The sequence below is a fragment of the Athene noctua genome, chromosome 1 (assembly GCF_965140245.1).
Source record: "Athene noctua chromosome 1, bAthNoc1.hap1.1, whole genome shotgun sequence".
NCBI lineage: Eukaryota > Metazoa > Chordata > Aves > Strigiformes > Strigidae > Athene > Athene noctua.
The window spans coordinates 240,437,360-240,460,600 of NC_134037.1; the positions used below are offsets into that span (position 1 = coordinate 240,437,360).

Here is a 23,241-nt window from a genome sequence, read left to right on the forward strand (position 1 = left end):
TAGTACATAAAATATTCATTTTCTTTATATGAGATGAGAATGAACTTAGAAGAGGTTTGAATATAAGAATGAAATATTTGCTGTGCCTATTTCTCAAGAAATAATGAATTACACATTATAACCCAAGAAATCAACATTTAAATTGCAAAACTATATTTTAAATTGACATTAAACATTATGATCAGTAATGTGCATCAATATTCGATGAAGTTTAACCTAACCATGTTTATGCACATAAAGCCTCAAGAGTCTGCAGCAGTTTCGGCATCAATTTTTCATATTTTTGTATAAAACGAACTTCATGGTACATCTGTCATAAATGTTTTCAGTGCAATTCTGTCAGAGGAAAATATAAAGCTAGCTTTCGGTCATTTTATACCATTAAAAAATTCCAACAACTTGCACTTGCACTGTTGAAGCATAAGTAGGCCAGTTCTGTGGTGCCAACTATTTCAAAGTCAATTCAAATCAACCATAATTGCCTTTTTAGGCAGCTTTTCCCCCATATCTACAGGTATAAATGTTGAAGCTGAATACTGGGGGTGGGGTGCATCTGTAGTTAAGATGAGGCAGAATAATCTAATTGTTTGTAATACCTTTTTTCACTGGTTAAAAAAAAAAGCATAATGGAAAAATTTTAAATGTTTCTTTACTAGTTTGGAAGCCGGTAAATCTGTGGTTTAGTATTAGCCTTTCCTCTAATCTTTATAGGCCACCTTGCAGCTATAACTTACTTATGGATGGATTATATGAAAATGCTCCATTATTCAATGAGATAAATTTTTCTTAAGTTAGAAATTGATTTTTTCACATGTTGTCAACTGTGGGGAACCAGAGGGAGAACAGCACCTGAAATTATACTATGTGCTTGGCTAAGCATAGTGTAGTAACCTATACATTTTGGTTCAAAGACAGTTTGTAAACTGTAAAACTGCATACAGGATACTGCTTAAGTATTTTGTTTCTATTTTTTTGCAGATTATACCTAAAAAAACCCACAAACCAAAAAACCTCTCTGTGGTAGCACAAAATAAAAATGGAGCTTCATTCAAATCTTGAATACCTTGACTGCAATAATCAACAGCTGGTTATTCAACAAAAACTTAGCTTGTCATACCAAAAAAATTTGGCTCAAAAAACAAAACCAAAAAGGAACAATAAACTCTCAATAAAAGGTTCTCTCATGAGGCAACCTACCATATACTACTGCTAGATACGAGTTTCCAAAAAAACATTACATCCCATTTTCAGCACATTTTTCATAAACATGCAACTTCACTATAAAATACAAAACACTTGGCTCTCAAGAACAGCTTTATAAAGACACACTGCATCAATAAAATTTTTCTTTGTGATTAACTTTACATTGTAATAAGAACTGTATTTTCACTAATGTTTATATATCAGATTTCATATTATAATGTAGTAATAATTTGCTCTTTGTGAACATCATGTTCAGAAGGAAATATCTATACACATTAACATACTAGACTATTAAAAACTCAGTTACAGAATTTTATTGATACAGTAGATTAATAAAAACTGATAGGGGAAGATAAAATGGGTAGGGTATTCGGTACATTATTTAATAACACACTTTTAAACTTAAAATATTTTAAATCCTTTTTGAATTTTCAATGCCACTAGAAGTCCAGAAAAGTCTGGCATCAATACTGAGGTGTAAAACAAGTCAAACAACTTCTTTCACAATTTGCATCTCTGTATTACTCTATCCAACATTGTTCAGATGTAAGAGAATGTAATTTAGCACCTCTGATGACAGGTAGGTGCCTAAAGGTAAACACTAGGTTAGATTCATGAAGGAAACAGAGACCATTTTTTTTATTTCTTCTTTTCAACAAATAGTGGCAAAAGAAAGTGGCACTATTTGTTCAACTGATTATTTTTTTTTTCACAGTTAAATGTCAACAAGAGTACAAATACGAACACTGACAGATATTGCTTGAGATCAATTTTCCACAACCTCTGTTCTTTTTTAAAATCAATAGATCCAATAAACAGTGGGGTACTGTCAGTTTAAAGCCGCAGATAAAAGCTATACAAGCACTTTAGAAGTCAGAAACATTAAAAAAAGAACTATTTACAGTTTTCTTCTTTAGTTCATATGTCTACAAAGCCAGCGCACATTACACTTCACAAAAATCCACAGTTAATGATATCAACATGTGTGTGGCTAAAGCTTGTGACCTAGGGACTGCAAATGCAGGGGCAGTAAAAGTAAAATAGGTTTTGTCTTTTTTTCAGCAACCCCATTTGTGCACTAACAGCTTCATTCAGTCTCAAGCTTTATATTAAAAGCATTCTTCAAAGCTTTCACCTGGAAGGCTGATAACTACATGCTCACTCATCGCCTTTCCCTTTTGGAAGTTCTGCGACGGACCTGTTTGAAAAAAAAGTATTTTAAATGTGTTTTACAGAAAAACTCAAGAATAAATGTATTTCATAATGGGAAAAAATGCTTAGTCTCACAACAATGTTTGAATAACTGTATACAGTGTCATTCATCACTCATTTTATCGCAGGTACAAGTCTTAGTCAATGACCAGGACATAACTTTGTTTGATGTTATGGAGCCTGCATCCTTCAAGTATTCAAAAATAATCTTGTTTCCTTTTTCAGAGTGTTCATATATTCAGATGCTGTGATCAGATGTGTCCAAAAGCATGAAGACATTCACAGTTAGATTTTTCGTATTACTACTAACATTACTAATGTATTTGTATGAAATAAATATAAAAAACTTATTCTGATGTATTTGCATATACTGGTAAGAAGAAGAAATTGGTTTAGGATTTTGCTCCAAGATTGGATGCTTACTTTCCAGTATGATTCATTCTGTGTTCCTGTTTTGTATAAAGAAACATTATTCACTATTATAGTCTAGCTGAGAAGAATGGACATGAGTTACCTAGAAAACAATTCCCATGAGGTACTACACAACTCAGGCAGACAAATAACAAAAGCTGTACAGAACAGAAAATTTAAGATGCTTGACAAAAAGTGACATTTTCTAAGAAATACAGCTTCTCTGGGAAACTACAGTGCAGCACCACTACAGAAGAGTGGCAGTTGACAACCACCTCATTCATTTTAAAGGAGGAAGGTTAAGTTTTAAGAACAGGAGAAGTCATTCTCTGAACACTAGTACACAGAGGATACCACAAAGACTCACAGGTACTTCTCTTACATTGATTGTGGAAACTTCCTCTTCTTCCATTACTTCTTCCTGGGGAATGTCATCACTGACAGGTGAACTGCTCTGAAATACATCCATCTCTTCACTAGATTCATTCTCTTTACTAGCTGCTTGTTTGGAACGTCCGGCACGGCTGCAATCAGAACAAAAATAAAGATCAGTTTCACAGTGTATAGGCCTGCACATGTATAAACTGTGTGAGAGCAAACATTCCATTTTACAAGAACAGCAGCCTTAAAGTTTCATGTTATATCTGTATCTTATATACCTATCTAGCTCATTCATACACAGAAGAAGTGGAACTAGGAGGCTGGACAAGAGCATTTGAAAACCAAATTCTCCTAGAATAGAGGGCTAGAGTACAAAGTTGAACAATTTTTGCTTCTGTAGACAAGACAGGTTTTTCTCTTCAGTGCCAGAATACAGCCACAGAAGGTTGACACAACAGTAACCAGTGAACTGGAAAAGCCAAACAGCCAAAGACTAAATACCTGTCTTTTTTAAACTCCTATTCAATTCCATGAATATCTGTACTCCTATAGGAGTTTATACACAATAAAATTTGAGTAACTGCATCTATGTTTTTACAGAGCTTAAAGAACCCATATTGCTATTTATAAAATTAACACTATAATGAACCTAAATGTAAATCTTCCAAGCTAGGTCATGCTAAGAGCTAGGGATAATCAGGATAACAATACCTTAATCAGGATAATCAAGAACAATCAGTCAACAATATCTTAAATTGTCTGTGTTAGCCATGGGAACTGAACCACATGCAAGAAGCACCCATTTGCTTAAAATGAGAACTAGTCCCTCCAACACCTTAAAAAAAAAAGCAGCCAACCAGATACACTTCTAAAACTACACAACTACACCTACATTACCATTTTGGTTTGGGTCATTAGCACAGTTTAGAATCAAATCACTGAATCATCCTGCTTACTGCAGACACAGTCTTGGTGCACCCAATCTAAGTGACTTTTTTGGATAAAATTAAACCAGAAACTCTTTTTCCAGACAGACAACAAACAGAATTCAATCCCCAGTGGGGCATACACATCCAAAACAACTGTCCTCTGACAGCATCAAACCACACATGTGGTTGGAATTTTCAGTCCCAAGAACCCCACCAAGATCCATACAAAATAAAATCTCTGAATTGCATATAGTATAGTGGGCGTTTCAGCACCAATCAACCAACCAACATGACACCCTTTGAGAAACAATACAAATTAGCCCAACTCAAGCCTTCTAAGACTGATAGAAGCAACAGAATTGAAAACAGAAGAATTATTCAGAAGTTAGGTTCATCTTTTCACATATTACAAAAATAAGACAGTTTACAAGCGCTAATTTGGAACCCAATGAGCTATCAGAAATAGGTTATACAGTATCACCTCATAGGTAAAATCCCAAATTCTTATGCCAAGTCCATCACCAAGGAGCCCAGGAAGCTTTAAGCATTTGGATTAAATACATTCTATCTTGTGGCAAACACAGTGCTGCTCAGTCTACCAGCTCCCCTTAGTTGAAACTGATGTATGTGTGAAGAAAAGGGAGAAAGGTCAGACTTACAAGGCACTGTGAAGGCTGAGGAATTACTGAGGTTTCACCTTTTTCTTGCAGATTTGGAAAAAAAAAAAACTGTAAAAATTGGGTGGTCTGATCACAAAAAATAAAAAATACACACATACACATTTTTTTTGAATGAGATCTAGAATAGACCCAACAACTCTGGACCCTGAGACAACTTACTTGGGCTCCTCAGGCCAGGAATAATGTATATACACATGAACAAGAGCCATGCCTGTTATTGATCATGTGTACTGATACAGTTTACTTTCTGTTTAAAATGTGTAAAGAAACACACTGAGTTCACTGATCTCACTGAGAAGTGAATCAGAAACTACCTCATTATTTACTGAAGGACATCTCTGACAAAGGCCACATAGCACATCACCCAACAATAACTTGTTGGCACGTCTTCTTTGCGTGACAGTAGCAATTCCCAACTCTTGTTCCACTGCACACGTAGCAGTGACTTCTGTAGTAACCAAGACAGTATTGGGATCTGTGTGTCTGGTTACAGAGTAAAGGAATGGGAGAGGTCTGTCCTGAGGTGGGAAACCAGAACACTGGAAAGGTTGGGATATTGTGTACGCAAAATGCCAGAATGTGCAATCTAATGTGAAACTAGAATCTGAATTGAGGGTACAAGCTTGTTTAGGCAAAGATATCCAGTACAGAAGATCTCCGGGGACAGGCAAATTGGTACATTAAACTGCCAGAGTAAGATCAACACAATGCTAACTAAGTCCAGAAGCTAGAAAAGTAACAGAGCAATACAAAATGCCAGACTGAAGATAGGCATAAATAGCGCCCTAAGGAATTTATCACCAGGTTCTGGAAAAGTATCTTGCAAATCTGTTCCATGAGCTGCAGTTTGATACCAGTGGACAACTAAGTCCTGCCCACTTGTACACCTCTGCTTTACATATATTGCATATACATGTACAGAAAAGGTAGAGATACCTGTAGCTTCCTACAGTAGGCACAAAAAAAATGAAGCTAGCCACAGAGTTTACCTTTACTTTGGAGCTTAATACGCCTCAGAATTTTCAAGAGCTACTACCCTTCATAGACTGCAGCCCATTTTATTAATTTGGAAGTGATTCAAGTGGATAATAAGAAGGCCACAAATTAGAAAGTAAACGAACATTAACTTAGGGAGAATCAGAATAAACTTAATTCTCCACAGTACTGGTTCACCACAGTAACCATTTGATTCTTCCTCCCTACCCAGAACAAATGGGAGCACTTTTTGCTCCTTGAAGTCCTAATAAGGCCCTATCTTCAAGGCCCTCATGTGCTTTATTGACTTCTCTCCTAGAAGAGCAAAGCTACATATATGCTATTTGAGCATGTTAAACTTACTCGTAGCCTCTTGCTCCCATTTGAGATGTTCTAGGAGAAGCAGCTAGGGAAAACATTTTAGAAATAACAATGGCAATTTGTTTTCTTAACTGTCAATTAAAGTATTCTGAAATATTTTCAGTAAGTGATTGTTTGGGGGCACAGAGGCATATTTTTAATTTTCACTAAACACAAATTTATAAAATATTCACCACTTACACTTTTTTTTGCTGTGATGGTGGTGTTTTTGATGGCCTTCCTCGTCTTTTCTGTGGCGTAGACTGTGCTGATTCAACTGTACTAGTTTCAGATGGTTCTGCTCTGTTTTGAGGAAGACCCAAATTGCAAAGTATCAAATTATAACTAATGTCCAAGGATAAAAAAGATGCAGCTTACAAGAAGATGAACTTACCTCTGCTGTGTTCTTTTCGGTGTCCGATTTTGCCTGCCTTTTGGTTTTTGTTCAATGTTTTCAGTTTGCCTTTCTTCTTCCTCCTCCTCCTCTTCTGTTGCAGCAGCTGGTGGCTGTTTTTTTTTGCTCCTTTTTGATGACTTTGCTACTGGCTCTTCCTTTGGTGTTCCCCCATTATTTGCTTTGGGAGGGCGTCCTCTTCTCCCTTTCTTTGGTGGACTGTTCTGTTCATCCTCACTTTCTATTACGTCTTCTTTTAGCCTTTTTTCCTCTTGCCATTGTGTTTCATCAGATTCTGAAACAACTGCAGGTCTCTTCCTTCCCCGTTGACCACTTCGAAGTTTCTGCTCTTGACCCAGTTTATTTAGGTCATCTATGCTTAGTTTCTCTTCTGAATCTGTGATAGCTGTTTTCTTCCTTCCTCTAGGCTTCTCCACCTCTGACTGAAAAGGTAACATTACATCTTTAAATTAAAAAGTTAAGCTGCTATATTAAACTGTCACGTACACAAAAGCTACAGAAACTTCACCCAACAAGACAAAGAGTCCTCAAGTTACACAAGTTTTCTACTAAGATTGTCTACCACATCCATTTCAAAAACCTTTGCAGAAGTATGAACACATGCATACATATAAAATGTCAGACAAGAGATAAAGATTATTTCAAAGGTGAGCAGTTAAAACATTGAGGTGTGTAAGCTCTTCCTCATTTGTATCCTCAGCTATGTCAAACACAATTGCCTAGAACACCCATAACTGTGTTTTTATTAATACGAAAATATAAAGATATAGAGGATGGGAACTGTTGACCTGTGGCTTCAGCCCTGTTGTGAGCTGCAGGGTGCTTATGCCTGGCTCCCATGCTGGCAGCAGCAAGGCAGTAACAAAGACGACAGTGGGCAACCTGAATTTATAATTGCTGAAGGAACTACAGGAATTAGTGGTAGCTGCCAAAGCATTGATGTCAGATCTGTACTAAGACTCAATATTTGCTCTGCACAGCAAAAAACCTGATCGTTGAATCACAGAATAGTTTGGGTCAGAAGGGACCTCTAAAGATCATCTCATTCCAACTCCCCTGCCATGGGCAGGGACATCTTCCACTTTGATCAGATTGCTTAAAGCCCCAAAGGCCTTGACAGCCGCAACGATGGGGTATCCACAACTTCTCTAGGCAACCTGTTCCTCTATCTCTCATTGTAAAAAATTTCTTCCTTATGTCCAATCTAAACCTAACCTTGTTCAGTTTAAAACCACTGCCCCTTGTCCTGTCACTGCAGGTGCTGATATAAAGTCTGTCTCCATCCTTCTTAGAAGCCCCCTTTATGTACTGAAGGGCTGCAATAAGGTCTTCCTGGAGCCTTCTCTTCTCCAGGCTGAATAACCCTGACTCTCTCAGCCTGTCCTCGTAACAGAAGTGTTCCAACCCTCTGACCGCTTACTGTGACCCTCTGCTGGACCTGCTCCAACAGGTCCTTGTATTTCTTGCACTGGGGGCCCCAGATCTGGACCCAGTACTCCAGGTGGGGTCTAACCAGAGCAGTGGTAAAGGGGGAGAATCACCTCCCCTGACCTGCTGGCCATGCTTCTTTTGATGCAGCCCAGAATACAGTTGGCTTTCTGGACTGCAAGCACACATTGCTGGCTCACATCCTATTTTTCATCCATCAGCATCCCTAAATCCTCCTCTGCAGAGCTGCTTTTAATCCATTCATCCCCCAGTCTATACTGATACTGGGATTGCCCTGAGCCAGGTGCGGGACCTCGCACTTGGCTTTGTTGAACCTCATGAGATTCACATGGGCCTACACCTCAATCCTGTCAAGATCCCTGTTGATAGCATCTCCTCCCTCTAGCATAACAAGAAAGGTAGAACTATTTCTGAACCATAAGCTTTCAAAACAGAAACTATTCCTTCACCTTTCTATGCTCTAGTTCTCTAAATTCCACAGTAAAGACCATAAACAGTTAAAAGATTTCAATAAGCAGGTATTAGGGCCAGAAGGATTGCTCCAACCAACACCTACCAGGGGGAAAATTAAAAAATGTACCTACCTACCATTTCATGGGGACCATGACTATTTCTTTTTGGACCATGAAATGGTCTATAAGTCCAAATATTTACAGTATTTCAGTTTCACACTGATGTTTATTTCAAACTATCTACTACATTTCAACACATACAAGCACTCATTTATTAGTATTTGTCACACTGCAATTTAATCTACAAAACGACAGTTACACCACTTAAAAGCCAGACTGAATTTCTTTTTTTTTCCTTCTGTGGAGGTTTGAACTCAGCCAGCAGACAGATGCCACATGGCTGTCCATTCACCTCCCCCTCCCCACTCTGGTAAGATAGGGGAGGGACAAAAGAAGAAAATTTGTGGGTTGAATAACAAGAAAGAATTTACTAAAAATAACAAGAGAACAACAGTAACAATAGTGAGTTCAAAAAGAAATGGGTAAAATGCGGCAGTGGCTTACGAGGGCAGCAACCACCCCCCGACAGCAACAACACTGACCGATGAGCAGAGGGTGCCAGAGAGAGCCCGAGAGAGCCACACCCCCACCTGGGCATGACATCACATGGTATGAAATACCCCAATGAAAATTAACTCCGTCCTGGTCAAAACCAGGACACCTTCACATCTCCTTTGTGACATAACATAGATGTCAGCTTACAAATATATGTCTGCACTTTATCCATAAACCCTGGTCAAGAAAAGCATGAAGCTAGAAAGGATATGAGGGAAAAAAAGTAAAAGAAATTGAAGTACAAGAACTGTACTAGAAAAAAGTAAGAAAAATGTTTGAGCTGGGATGACATCTCCTGCCAGTTCATGATTTCAGTGACAAAACTGTTGATCTAGATGAGCAACATGCTCATTATTGTCTGTTCTATTTCCTTTTGCAGTGATTGTGGACATCTGTCATTGCAGCTGCTTTGACCAGTTGTAGACAAGTTTCAAAGTTTCTCCCTCAGGTTAAGCAGTGTCCCACAACCTTAGAACTAACGCGTTACTCTGTGCTGTAATCTGGACAATCTTTAAAACATGGACTTTCTGCTCCACAATTAAAACTCTGCTTCTCAGCTAATGCTTGCTATAATCTGCTCTTGAGCTCCAAAACCCAAAAATGAGTTCAGAATCAATGACCTTAAGCAGCTTGCTTACATATTCAAAGTGAAATACAAGTGCCATCAGATACTAGACATCCTTAACACATTCTATAAAAAACAGTTGTAACAAACCTGATGTTGTTTGTATTATTACTTTTTCATGCATATCCCAAATATTATGAAGTTTACAGAAGGCCAACTGTTACTAAGGCACAAAGAACTGAAATTTACCACTGAATGTTAAATTCTTATTATTTCAACTACTCTTAGAATTACAATGCAATTAGAATTTCCTCTGGTGGTTTATTTTTCTGCATTCTGATATAGGTGCTTGAGACAATATTTAGCCTGTTCATAATCTCATTAACATATTAAAGCACTACATCTGAGTGAGGGTCCAAATCATTTTTTCTTTCCTCATTAGGAACCTTTAGCATTACTGGTCTACATAAATCCATCAGTAATAATTAGCAAGGACAAGACTATCACTTTCAAGGGCCTACCAATCTCAAAGGCCTTGGTTAGTGGTCATTCACTAAAAACCTGTCTCTGAGACAGACACACACAGTGTCTCCTGAATGATCCTGAAACCATAAAAGCACAGCCATGACACCATTCTGCTACCCCTCAGGGTTCACTGTTCTCACAGAACAGTTTGTTTATCTAACAGCACAGGCAGTGTGCTTGTTAATCATTAAGACTATTTTACATCACATTGGATTGTATTTGTCTGTAAGTATCAGCTAGCTAGCTCACTCTGAAAGACCGTATTACACACAGCTAGCTTTAAAATCACGCTGCAACTTCTACTTATGGTACCTAGCATTCAGAACCAAGCATTTTCCTGACTTCTCTCAGTACAAGTTGCATACAAGAAAACAGAATCCATATAGCTATTCAGATAAGACTTCCCTGAACTTCTAAATCCAATGTCAAATCATGATGCCCTCTTGGTGTTCTAGATAACCAAACAGTTCCTTTCAACAGCTGTAAGCAATAGCAAAACACATCTGGCTAGAAAAGAACATGCCTTGGCACCAGTGATGGGACAGTACAAAAAAAGGTGAGAATTGTAATGCATCAACTATAATGAGGTATTACCACTTTGCTAGCTACAAGCAAGAAACCATGTATGATACAGGCTTTTACAACCTCCGAAGGCAATTAGAAACTTCACATGCTCCCCCAAAACTCCAATATAGTTATCATTCTCAAACTAATCAAATTAATTCTTCCAAAGCTACATTTCAAGCAAACATTAAGAACACATACCAAAAAAAGCTCTACTGTATATTGGGCAACAGGAGTCCAAGGAAGCTATTACCTTGAACAATGTCCCCAACACTTTAACAATTTCTGAGAATGAGACAAATTGTGGACTAGTTCTCATCCGCCTAGCTCTAGCAGAATCTACCCCGTTAATATTACTAATATCCCGCAAATCATAACTGGTAACATTGAAAGCTTACGGAAGTTGTCAGTATGATGCAAAGGTAATGTAATGTACACATGAAAAACAGACAAACAACATTTTTTTTAACTGCATTTTCATACCCTAAACACATTTTGCAGTCATTTACAACATCAACTCAGTTTCATGTTTCAGCATATATTTTTCAATATCAGGTACCACCACATTAGTTTTTATTTTAAAGTCCTGGTAACTTAAAATGAAACATCTGCAATGCAGCCAAACAGCTCACCCTTACAATATCAGAGTCGTCCCTTTTGTCAGTTTTCTTCCCTGGTAAAGGTGAAGTCAGTGTGAATTCTTCATTTTCACTGTGGTCCATTTCAGTACTGTCAAGCCTAGAATGAATAAATATTTATTCTCCTCATTATTATAATACAGTGGGCAATCATTAAAAAAAAATATTAAAACCAACAATCTTCAGAAGAAATCTATTTCTAAACCATGAACAGCCTGTCAGAAAGAACCTTTCACCCACTACATATCACAGACCAGCACATCCAAGTCTCAGGACAAAGATGTTAATCGTAAGCCAAGCTGAATTTTCTTTTTTCACTGAGAAAGATAAGCAACTTTTTGAAACAGAAGAGCCTTACTAAGTTTCTAAAGATCTGTGAGCATTTGTATAAATTTGCATACATTTTCACATACCAAAGACCCCACAGACAGACCAGCCAAACCAGGCTCACTTTCCTACAGTGAGCTAAAGACCAGTTCATCCCTCAACTTTCTGTTGTTATTTAGGGCAACAATTTAATTTCTATTTCATTTTCTACATATGGAAATGTGGACAATAACACCATCTGCATATGTGAAACACTGAGACCTACAAGTAAAAAGTAATATACAAAAGCCAATTCACAAGTCATTTTGTTTCATCTGCCCTGGGGTAGGTAGAAGCAACATTTTAAAATAACAATGCACGTTCTTTAATGAAAACAAATACACTATGCACCAAAATGAAAAGTGGTATTCAAATATACAAACTCTTAACTCCCTGGCCTCAGCACTGCATAAACTGAGAAAGATGTTCTCATTCCTAAAAGTATAAAATCTGTAATAACTGTGATGTAATCAGAAGCTCAGGTTTTATACAATGTCTTAATGGATGCAAGCTTGCATGTATATATTCAGTCAGACTGAATTGGAAACACCATGCATACTGAATCATTGCCATCACTTCCAGAGGACTTTTCTTCTTTGGTATTTCCATTCAAAACACCAGTCAGTTTAACTTAGATGAACTGGGGAGATCATGAAGATGACAGAATATCTTAGGCTGCGAGTGCAGCATATTTTAAAATGAACTGGATGTAGAAGAACAGCAGTGGTCTTAGACTCATTTCACTGGATATAGAGAAGAATCTGGATTCCATCCTGTCTTTAGCCAAAAACTGTATTTCAGCATGTGAACCTGCATGACTTGTAAGACATAAGCCCTTCTGTGGGCTTTCCATAGAGTTGAGAAGTATTTCTTGTAAAGCACTGCACTACAATTATTAATATATATTAAATAGTCACAAAGTACCAAATAAGAAGTCTTATTTCCAAACATAACATTTCCTCACAGTCTTGAAGTAATGTGAGAAAATATGAATTGTGCAGTCTATGCAATCTCTAAATGTCTGTGAGAAAAATTATGTGACTTTCAGTTAAAAAAATGAACATAAAAAGATACAGTAACTGATAAATAACCTAAAAAATTGACACAAAATGAGCTCTAATTTTTAAAGACACATAACTAGAAGACTAATGTAGCATTAGAGTACATGCCCCTCTCCATCAAAGAAGGAAACTAAATTCCAAAAAATGTTTATCTGCGAAGTCCAGCAAAGTCAAGGACAAATTTATAGAGGAGGAAGTCATGTGAGATCACAACGGCCGACCAGTCTTTACTGTCTATGACATGCTGTTAACATAAGAGCAGGGCACAAGGTTTCTAGGAACTGCATATATATATATACACACACACACACATATATAAATGTGTGTGGGGTTATATATATATTAAAAATTAACAGAAAGTAAACACATGAGACTCTCCTTCCCTCCTACAGCCAACTTGATGTGATTCTGGGTTTTATTTTTTTTAAAGGCAAATTTATTTCTGGGGTTAGAAAGCCAAATTCATGGTTCCAGTTACACCAATACGGTACTATATCTTTTCTTCAAAATAAGATAATAAAATTCTGTTTCTCACTTAGAAAATATTATAGAAATATTCAAAGTTTCCATTACAAATACTTGAAATATCAAAGCTCCTTTGTTGTCTACCAACCTCCCTTTGATCCTTCCTGGAGAGCTTGGATTTGAACTGCTGCTGGCATTGCTTACAGTTTCCATTCGTGAAGATTTGGATTGAGACTGCTTGCCTGCTGACGAAAGAGGCTTATTAACTGCTCCAAGAACATTGGCTGCTTTGGGCTGAAACCAAAAATATATTTCCTTTATTTTAAGCTACAGGTTTAGATACTGTTAACATGTACTATGCTTAAAATATTCAAAGATTTCACTTTCTGCAATCAATATCTTCATTTTAACACAAAGCACTAAACATTTTCATCTGAAAATTACAACAGACATGAGAAGGAAGCTGACAAAGCTCTAATCAAATAGCTAGCTGTCACCAAAAACTGTATTCTTCCCTGTACCATTACATTCTGTCCTCTTCTCAGTTTGCTTTCTGCTGATCTAGCTGACTGAAGCAGCTCACCATTTGGATCAGATGAGCATCTGTACTGGCAAAACAGAAATAGCAGAAGGACAGCCCTTTCAGTAAAGAACCCATTAAACTGGCTCAGCTGTAATGGCAAACGACACTAGTTTTAACTGGGAATGATTGAGTCTCAAAAATCACATACTGTGGAGAAGATTCTGATACTTCATGCACAGATTTAAAAATGTTAGGCTTTTAATAGGTGCCAACATTTCCAGACACTGGTGAGCTTCAGGTTATTCATTTAAGTGGATTATCTTTCAGACATGCCAAATAGCTCCAGCTCATACTAACTTTTAAAAGCTGAAAGAATTCAGTTACTCCTAAAGACAATACACCTTTATGCCAAATACCCACATAAAAAAGTTGAATTCAAGACCATTCCCTACATTTCTCATTATCTAGGATGATCTATCTTCTATTTCAATATTAGATTCTAGCTATATCTTAAGTTAGTGATAGCTAAAAAAAAAAGTTCAACATGCACATCATAGCAGCTTTAAGTGTTCCTTTTTCAGAAATATACACCATGGATGTGCTGGTTATACTTTTATAGCCAGAGGGAATTTTACACTTACACCAAAGATTCACTCTGCACCAAGTACAAGAAAAACAGCATATCCTTTCCAAAAATAAACCTTGGAGAACAAAATCCAGTTTAAGAATTTACATCTATTAGTTTAGAATGTAACATTAATCAATAAATGGATACAAGAGCTCAAAATCAGAGAGATGTTCAAATTCACACTGGACTGGACTTCTACTACTACACTAACACTAACAGGGCCTGCACTAACAGCTCCTACCTTATCACAGAACCTACACTCAAAGCCTTGCTGCCCTCACACGCTGTTCCTTGCTTACATCCACCTCACTAACATCCACTCAAGCTAGTTTTCTATTCACCAAAATAACACTCGCTAGACCAACTCTCGTTTCATATTGCTCTCATGATAGGGAAGGAATTAAAAATTTTTGGCGGTCAAATACACCTCTGCTGTTTGTTACAAAACTTCAGAACAAAAAGGGAGCTAGAGCACCTGGTGCTAAAAATTTAAAATAATATAAAAGCTACCTGAGGTTTCAAAAGAATTTCAAATAGGAAACACGAGACGGAGCTACTGGAGAGAGTCCAGTAAAGGGCCACAAAGATGAAGGGACTGGAGCACTTCTCACATGCGGAAACTCTGAGAGGGCAGGGACTTTGGACTAGATGACCTCCAGAGGTCCCTTCTACCCTCAAACATTTAGTGATTCCATGATTCTTCATGATAGCATAAACATGTTTCTTGTTTAAAATTGTCACAGTACACTTAATGTCCTAAAAGTCTGAAACAAACTAGCAAGACTGTAATTCAAAAACTGAATGAGACAACTTAGTATTGACTACTGATCAGAAATTGGAAGACACACAACTTTGTTTTAAAAACTTCTGCATCTTCACTAAGAAGTAAATCTCTAATCTGTGGAGTTCCACTACTCCAATGTGCAATACAGCACGATAGAGTCCAATAAGTAAACATTGGCTTTAAACTTCTACTCAGAAAGATGCTCTTTTTCCTACATCTGCAATACCTCTGCTTTTTTTCCTAACTAGCATTCCTCCTCTATTAGTAAGTTACTAGCTCAGAGCGTATGTTTCATTAGCAAAATTAAGGGTAATGAAGATACTGGACTTTTGTGTCTTTTGCAAGGTAGCAAATGAAATGTTCTCCTGTAATCTAGAACATGTCACATTAATCCAGATGAAAATCAATTTGTCTTTTCCTTTAATAGATTTTAATTTTATTCAAAAGAGTAGCTGGGTTTACTTTTAGTGAAGAAAGAACATTGCCATTCAATACAATGCATATTTCATAGAATCACAGAAAGGTTTGGGTTGGAAGGGACCTTAAAGGTCATCTAGTTCCAACCCCTCCTACCATGGAGGCAGGCACTTCCAGGGAGGAGGCATCCACAACTTATCTGGGCAACTGGTTCCAGTGTCTCACCACCCCCACAGTGAAGAATTTTGTTCTAATATCTCATCTAAATCTACCCTCTTTCAGTTTAAAGCCATTACCCCTTGTCCTATCACTACACTCCTTGATAAAGACTCCCTCCCCATCTTTCCTGTAGGCCCCCTTTAAGTACTGGAAGGCTGCTATAAGGTTTCCCTGGAGCCTTCTCTTCTCCAGGTTAAACAACCTGAGCTCCTTCAGCCTGTTCTCATAGGGAAGATGCTCATGGCCCTCCTCTGGACCCACTTACATAGGTCCATGTCCTTATGTTGCAGGCCCCAAAGCTAGACAGAGTATTCCAGGTGGGGTCTCATGGAGTGAAGTAGAGGGGAAAAAAAATCATCTCCCTTGACCTGCTGGCCACACTTCTCTTGATGCAGCCCAGGATATAGTTGGCTTTCTAGGCTCCAAGTGCACACTGCTGGCCCATTGTCAGTTTCCATTCACTACTACTCCAAAGTCCTTCTCCGTGGGGCTGCTGTCAATCCACTCTTCACCCAGCCTGTATTTGTGCATGGGACTGCCCCGACCCATGTGCAGGACCTTGCACTTGCCTTTATCGAACTTCATGAGGTTTGCACAGGCCCACCTCTCAAGCCTGTCCAAGTCCCTCTGGACGGCACATCCCTTCCCTCCAGTGTGTCAGCCATACCACACAGCTTGGTGTCGTCAGCAAACTTGCTGAGGGTGCACTCAGTCCCACTGTCCATGTCACTCACAAAGATGTTAAACAGCCCTGATCCCAGCACCAAACACCTGAGGCACACCACTCATCACTGCTCTCCACCTGGACATTTAGCTTTTGAGTGCAACTCTTTGAGTCTGACCATCCAGCCAATTCTTTATCCACTAAGTGGTCCATCCATCAAATCCATGTCCCTCCAATTTAGAGACAAAGATATCATGTGGGATGCTGTCAAAAGTTTTGTACAAGTCCAGGTAGATGATGTCAGTTCCTATTCCCTTATCCACCAATGCTGTAACACCATCAGAAAAGACCACCAGTTTTATCAGGCACAATTTGCCCTTAGTGAAGCCCTGTTGGCTGTCACCAATCACCTCCTTATTTCCCATGTGCCCTAGCATAGTTTCCAGGAGGATCCGCTCTATGATCTTGCCAGGCACAGATGTGAGACTGACTGGCCTGTAGTTCCCTGGGTTCTCTTTATTTCCCTTTTAAAAATGGGGGTAATGTTTCCCCTTTTCCAGTCTGTGGGAACTTCACCAGACTGCCATGACTTCTCAAATATGAAGGACAGTGGCTTAGCCACTTCACCCCCCAGTTCTCTCCGGACCCACAGATGCATCTCATCAGGTCCCATGGACTAATGCACCTTCCAGTTCCATAGATGGTATTAAACCTGATCTCCTACAGTGGGCAGTTCTTCATTCTCCCAGTCTCTGTCTTTGTCTTCTGCAACTTGGGCGGTGTGGCTGGAGCACTTGCTGGAGAAGACTGAGGCAAAGAAATCACCGAGTATCTCTGCCTCCCTTATATCCCGGGTAACCAGAGCTCCTGTTTCCTTCCAGAGAGGGCCCATATTTTCCCTAGTCTTCCTTTTATCACTGACATATCTACAGAAGCTTTTCTTGTTGTCCTTGATGTCCATGCCCAGATTTAATTCTCTTGACTTTAGCTTTCCTAACCTGATCCCTGGATGCTCAGACAGTTTCTCTGTACTTCCAGGCTACCTGTCCTTGCTTCCACCCTCTGTAGGCTTCCTTTTTGTGTTTTGAGTTTGTTCAGGAGCTCCTAGTTCATCCTCGCAGGCCTCCTTGGCATTTCTGCCTGACTTCCTCTTTATCAGGATGTATCACTCCTGAGCTTGGAGGAGGTGATCCTTGAATACTAACCAGCTTTCTTGGGCCCCTCTTCCTTTCAGGGCTTTATCCCATGCCACTCTGCCAAGCAGATCCCTGAAGAGGCCAGAGTCTGCTCTCCTGTAGTTCAGGGTAGTGAGCTTGCTGTGCACCCTCCTCGCTGCCCTGAGGATCTTGAACTCCACCATTTCACAGTCACTGCCGTCAAGGCTGCCCTTGAGCTTCACATTCCCTACCAGTCCCTTCTTATTAGTGAGAACAAAGTCCAGCATAGCACCTATCTTTGTTGGCTCCTCTATCACTTGGAGAAAGAACCTCCTGGACTGCTGATGGCCTGCTGTGTTGTCCCTCCAACAGCTATCAGGGTGGCTGAAGTCCTCCATGAGAACAAGGGCTTGTGAAAGTGAGGCTACTCCTATCTGTCTACAGAGGCCTTCATCTGCTTGGTCTTCCTGGTTGGGTGGTCTGGAGCAGACTCCCACTATAATGTCACCTGCCCCTGCCCTCCTTTTAATCCTGACCCATAAACTCCCAGATGGCTCATCATCCATCCCCAGGCAGAGCTCCATGCAGTACAGCTGGTCACTGACACAGAAGGCAACACCCCCAGCCTGTCTGTCCTTCCTAAAGAGCCTGTATCTTTCCATTCCAACAGTGCAGTTGTAGGAATGTCCCACCACATCTCTGTGATGCAAATAAGAGCATAGCCCTGCGGGTGTGTGCATGTCTCTGGCTCTCTTGTTTATTCCCATGCTACATGCATTTGCATAGAGGCATTTAAGTTGGGCCCCTGATGAAGCTGACTTACTGACTGCAACTCCTTTGTGCTGCTCTTCAGGTGCTCTCCTGCTAATCTGTGACCCCTCTCCAGGTTCTGGATCATCCACTGCTAGCTCTAGCATCAAACTGGTACAAGTGGGATGGATTGAGATTCCCTTTCCCCAGCAACTTTAGTTTAAAGCCCTCTTAACCAGTTTGACAAGCCTATGTCTGAAGATGCTCTTCCTCTTCTCTGACAGATGGACCCCATCAGCCTCCAGTAGACCAGGTTCCTCAAAGCAAGTCCCATGGTCTAAGGAGCCAAACCCCTGGCTGTGGCATCAGTCCCGCAACCAATTGCTGATTTGCCAGATTCAACTGGCCTTTCAAACCCCTTCCCTTTGACCAGGTGGACTGATGAAAAAACTACCTGCGCTCCAGAGTCCCTTACTGCTGCTCCCAGTGCTCTGTAGCCCATCTTGATACTCCTCAAAATGCTGCTGGCTGTATCACTAGTGTCCACGTGAAACAGCAGTGCATAATACTGGACTGCACCAAGCTTGGCAGTGTCTCAGAGACATCCCTGATATGAGCCCCTGCTAAGCAGCACACCTCTCTAGAGTGCATCAGGTCAGCAGATGGGTGCCTCTGTACCTCTCAGAAGAGAGTCGCCTACCACTATCAGCCTTTGCCTTTTCTTAGTTGTGCTGGTTGTTAAACAGTGAGCAGGACAGGCTGCCATACTCTGCTCCAGCATCCCCCCTGATGTGACAGGTCTTTCCTCTTCAGTCCGCAGAGCAGTAAAAGCAGTTCTGCAAGGGCACCTCAGGCTTCAGGGGAAGTCTCTTTCTCCTGCAGGTCCTTACTGTTGCAAGTTTCCATTCTTCTGCATTATTGGCCCTCCTCCCTTCTGTGTGTGCCAGCAGGGGGTTTTGGCTGTTTGGCTATGGGCTGTGGGTCCACAGCAGACTGCACCAGGAACCAGTTACCTAAGTCCTTCTCAGCCTCCCTGATGCTATGCAGCCTTCTCACTGCCTGCAGCTCAGCACCTGCTGCAGGAGCTCCTCTAGCTGGGCACACCTTTTACAGGCAGGTCTGCTGCCTGTCCCTGCCCCAGGAGAAAGGTCCATGCCCTTCCTGCAGCCTGAGGCCTGCACTGCAGCCTCTCCCTTCGGAAACTCCATCTAGGTGGAGGCGTCGGCCGCCCCTGGGGTATATGGTGCAGACCCCCAGCTGGAGCTGCAGACTTTGCTCTCTGACAAGTGCCTGCCATTCTGCCTTGAGGGTCTGGCATGATGAGCGTCCTTGCCCTGTGCAGATGGTCACAGAATGGTGCTCAGTTGCCAGGTTAAGAGGACTTCAAGTCTCTCCACTCGGCCAGTGGAATGTCCCTCCTTCAAAAAGGCACCCTCCCGTGCAAACTGCTGTGCCGGGCCCTGTTTGCCCAGTGGTCCTGGTGGTTGGAGCTCCCTGTTGTGGGAGCAGGGGGTGCCCGCCATCACTCCTGGCCCCACCTGCGCCTCATCAGCCACTCTTCTCTTATGAGAGCTGCTGGCTCCTGGAAGGTCTCTGCGCTCCCCTGGGATTTCCCCAGCTCAGGAAACACCCCCTATATGCCATGAACCCCTGCTCGGTTGCAGAATGTGCCTGCACCAGAGCTGATTGCCTAGGCAAGTGATTTAGAAAGAAAAATTAATATAACCATAGAAGAGCCAGTTATCTTGTAAGATACCGTAAAACAGTACTCAGCTTTGCCAAAGATTCATTTATGTGGTTTTAAAAATAATTTATATTAGAATTTTCCATAGCTGTCACTTCATATACAAAGTTGTAGTCTTCTGCAGAAAAAGAGAGTTAACTATTTTGCAAACTTGTCAAATATTATGGGGTGAGGGTTTTTTTGGACTCTTTCTTTAAAGGCAGCAGGCTTTGCCTACTATTACCCTTACCAGCACAGACAGCAGTTTTCCCTTCTACCTATTTCTTTCTCTCTACTTGTTCACTAACCTTTGGTATATAAACCCTCTGAGCAGAAACAATCTATTTTCTTAAGTTTAAAGTGTTCTGTTAACTACATGCTAGTTTTCTTTAAAAAAAACAAACAAAAAACCCCCAAAGACACCAAACAGAAACAACCCAAACCAAAATCTCAAACACAGCACCAAAAAAACCCACCCCCCCACCATACATACCTTTCCAGGAGTAAAAAAAGACTTCATTTCTGGAGGAAGATAATTTTTGGTGTTACTGAAATTCTGTAAAGAAAGGAGGGGGGGGTGGGTTGTATGGAACAAAATCAGAGCAATAATCAATGAACAACATATACACATTCTGGAGGTAGTACTGAAACATTTTCTTTACATCATTTATACTTTTGAAATTTCAAACCTGAACAACAGTATTGGGGGGGTGAAACATCAGTGTTTGTACACATATAGATATTTATGAAAACATATACATACATACATACATTTTCAACTACATTATAATAGGGAGAAATCTGAAGTTACAAAAACTACTGAAAAAAAACCCCAACCACCTGAATTACAACTAACAAAGATCTAAACAGACTTAAGAAAATTTAAATGCCAAGGTATACCTTGTCAGGCTGAGTAAAATATCTGGCCGGAAGTACAGGGTCTTTAGGGGATTCCAAACTGTATGTTGTACTCTTTGACATAATGATATTCATTGCTACATCACAGACTGTGTATAGTTTCTGTAAATAACAAAATTTAAAAAAAAAACCACCAAAACACATTGCAAATCTCAACAAAAGACAGTACCTTTCGAGGACAGAAGTACAAGAACTCACAGTTTAAAAGCAATAATCTTAAACATTAGCCTGCATCTTAAACAGTGTATCACAGGGTAGTAAAATACAGGAACAAAAGACAAAAGCACTGTAGGCCCAGCAGCTGAAGAGAACTAGCTTTCATTATCCTTCTACACTTAAGAATACTGTATATCACAGTTTTAAAGACAAAGCTAAAAAAAAAAAGGAAATAAATTCTAATCTCTGTGGTAAAAACAGGTAAGTGGCAAATCTGTACATTGCGTGATGTAAAAACCTCAAAAACAAGATCAGGGTTTGATACATTCACTAAACAAAACACACTGGAGACATTTAATGCATGTATTTTTCTTCCTATACTAAGCTTACTCTTGCACTTCTAAAATTAAATACTACAAAGCACTTCAGTGGATGATTTAAGCAGTAAAAATTATAGTTTACATATACTTAATGTTTAATAATCTTACTGAGATCAAAACAGAAGGACCACAAACTATTACAACTGTCTAGCAAATGTGCAAGATCTACTGAAGCATAGGAAAATAACTGTCATCTAAATGGCAATAAATATCATTACAGTATATAAAGTATCTTATCCCACATACAATTCTATTGAAAGACATTTTGAAGCTGGTATGTAAACCAAAAGCAACTCAATTCCAGAAGCAGGTCAGAATTAAATGCAATTTCCAATCAAAAAGTATCACCTACTTCATTCATTTTTGGATCATCTGGTCCTTGAGCATCCTTAGTCTGTTTGATATTTTCTACCATTTTCCTGATAAATGCATGACTGTTGTTTTCATTTTTAGCCATCAATATTTCCAGTATGAACCACAGGCACCTAAAGAAGAAATACAGTACTCTTCATAAATCAAAATGCACAGGTGAGAAAATTATTTACTCTAGGTTTTAGGAGTATTATGAATTTGAACCCATTCTAACTCCAGGGAAACCACTTCTTTAGAAAAATAGTGGGATGAGCAGAAGGTGAAGGTTCCTCTGTAAGATACCACAGGGCACTAAAAAAGCATATATACTATTTCTCACAACATTTTACAGAAATAACTACAGAAATTATGTGCACTTGTCAGCGTATCAGGGTACCACAACAAATTAAAATTTTACTTAGAATAAAGTTAAGTTGTTTTAATTCTAGAAATAAGATTATTAAAAGTAGTCTTACTCTTTAATGTCCTTGAGTTGTTCAATGTCCTGGACTTTGACATAATCTGGGTCATGAGCTAGAAGATGGATAGTATAAGGAACAACGTACTCCGGTAGAAGTGACAACAGTTTCTCTGAAAAGCAGAAGAAAGAGTCATCAAAAAACTATGTACCAAGAAATATGCTTTTCTACTACAGAGGAAAGAGAAAAATTTAAGGTCAGCATACATTAAGTATGGACACGTGGGCCTATCATTTCTTTATGATGTTGCATCTTATGGTTGATCTGCAGATGTTCCATGCATGGAAAAATTAAGATTTCAAGTACCTCTCAGGGCTGCATATTTTCTATCTACTTTGATAATACAGCAATAGTCATCCCCAACTCCCAACCCTCTCCTCAGTTCAAAGCCAAAGACTTTCAAAAACAGAAGTGAAGATAGATCACAAAATCCATATTAACTGCAATATGTGAGACCAGCACAACTGCAGGATAAGTTACTATTCTTTCTTTGGATACTGCAGTGTAGAGCCTTGCTGTCAACAGAACAGAAAGAAATGCCCTTTGCAGGAGCTTTGCAGTCAAATTGTCACAGTGTTCTCCAAACCCACAGCCTATCTTACCTAATTAAAGAAGGGACAGAAGGTAACATGAAAGCTGTACCAAAGTAGCAGTGGACTGAGTTTGAAAGGCTCAATCCCACTTGAAAAGAGCAGCACAACTGAACTATGACTATTGGGCCCCTCACTACAAAAAGGACATTGAATGACTCGAGCATGTCCAGAGAAGGGCAGCAAAGCTGGTGCAGGGTCTGGAGCACAGGTCGTACGAGGAGCGGTTGAGGGAA

The 23,241-nt window shown here is 39.6% G+C and overlaps 1 protein-coding gene across 4 annotated transcripts in view; it reads right to left on the bottom strand.

Moving 5' to 3' along the window:
- Window positions 1-1,501: 1,501 nt before the first annotated feature.
- PDS5B (PDS5 cohesin associated factor B) overlaps window positions 1,502-23,241 on the bottom strand; it is a 115,328-nt gene continuing 93,588 nt past the window's right edge. For 2 of the 4 annotated variants that reach the window (XM_074914393.1, XM_074914402.1), the window contains exons 26-35: window positions 22,413-22,527; window positions 21,938-22,070; window positions 21,032-21,151; window positions 20,625-20,687; window positions 13,415-13,560; window positions 11,369-11,474; window positions 6,546-6,988; window positions 6,353-6,454; window positions 3,209-3,350; window positions 1,502-2,401 (exon numbers count right to left, since the gene is read on the bottom strand). In XM_074914393.1, the coding sequence (XP_074770494.1) occupies window positions 2,366-2,401; window positions 3,209-3,350; window positions 6,353-6,454; window positions 6,546-6,988; window positions 11,369-11,474; window positions 13,415-13,560; window positions 20,625-20,687; window positions 21,032-21,151; window positions 21,938-22,070; window positions 22,413-22,527 (1,406 nt within the window). In that variant the 3' untranslated portion in view covers window positions 1,502-2,365. The remainder of the gene's footprint in view (window positions 2,402-3,208; window positions 3,351-6,352; window positions 6,455-6,545; window positions 6,989-11,368; window positions 11,475-13,414; window positions 13,561-20,624; window positions 20,688-21,031; window positions 21,152-21,937; window positions 22,071-22,412; window positions 22,528-23,241) is intronic. The other 2 variants (XM_074914411.1, XM_074914420.1) reach the window with 2 other exon arrangements.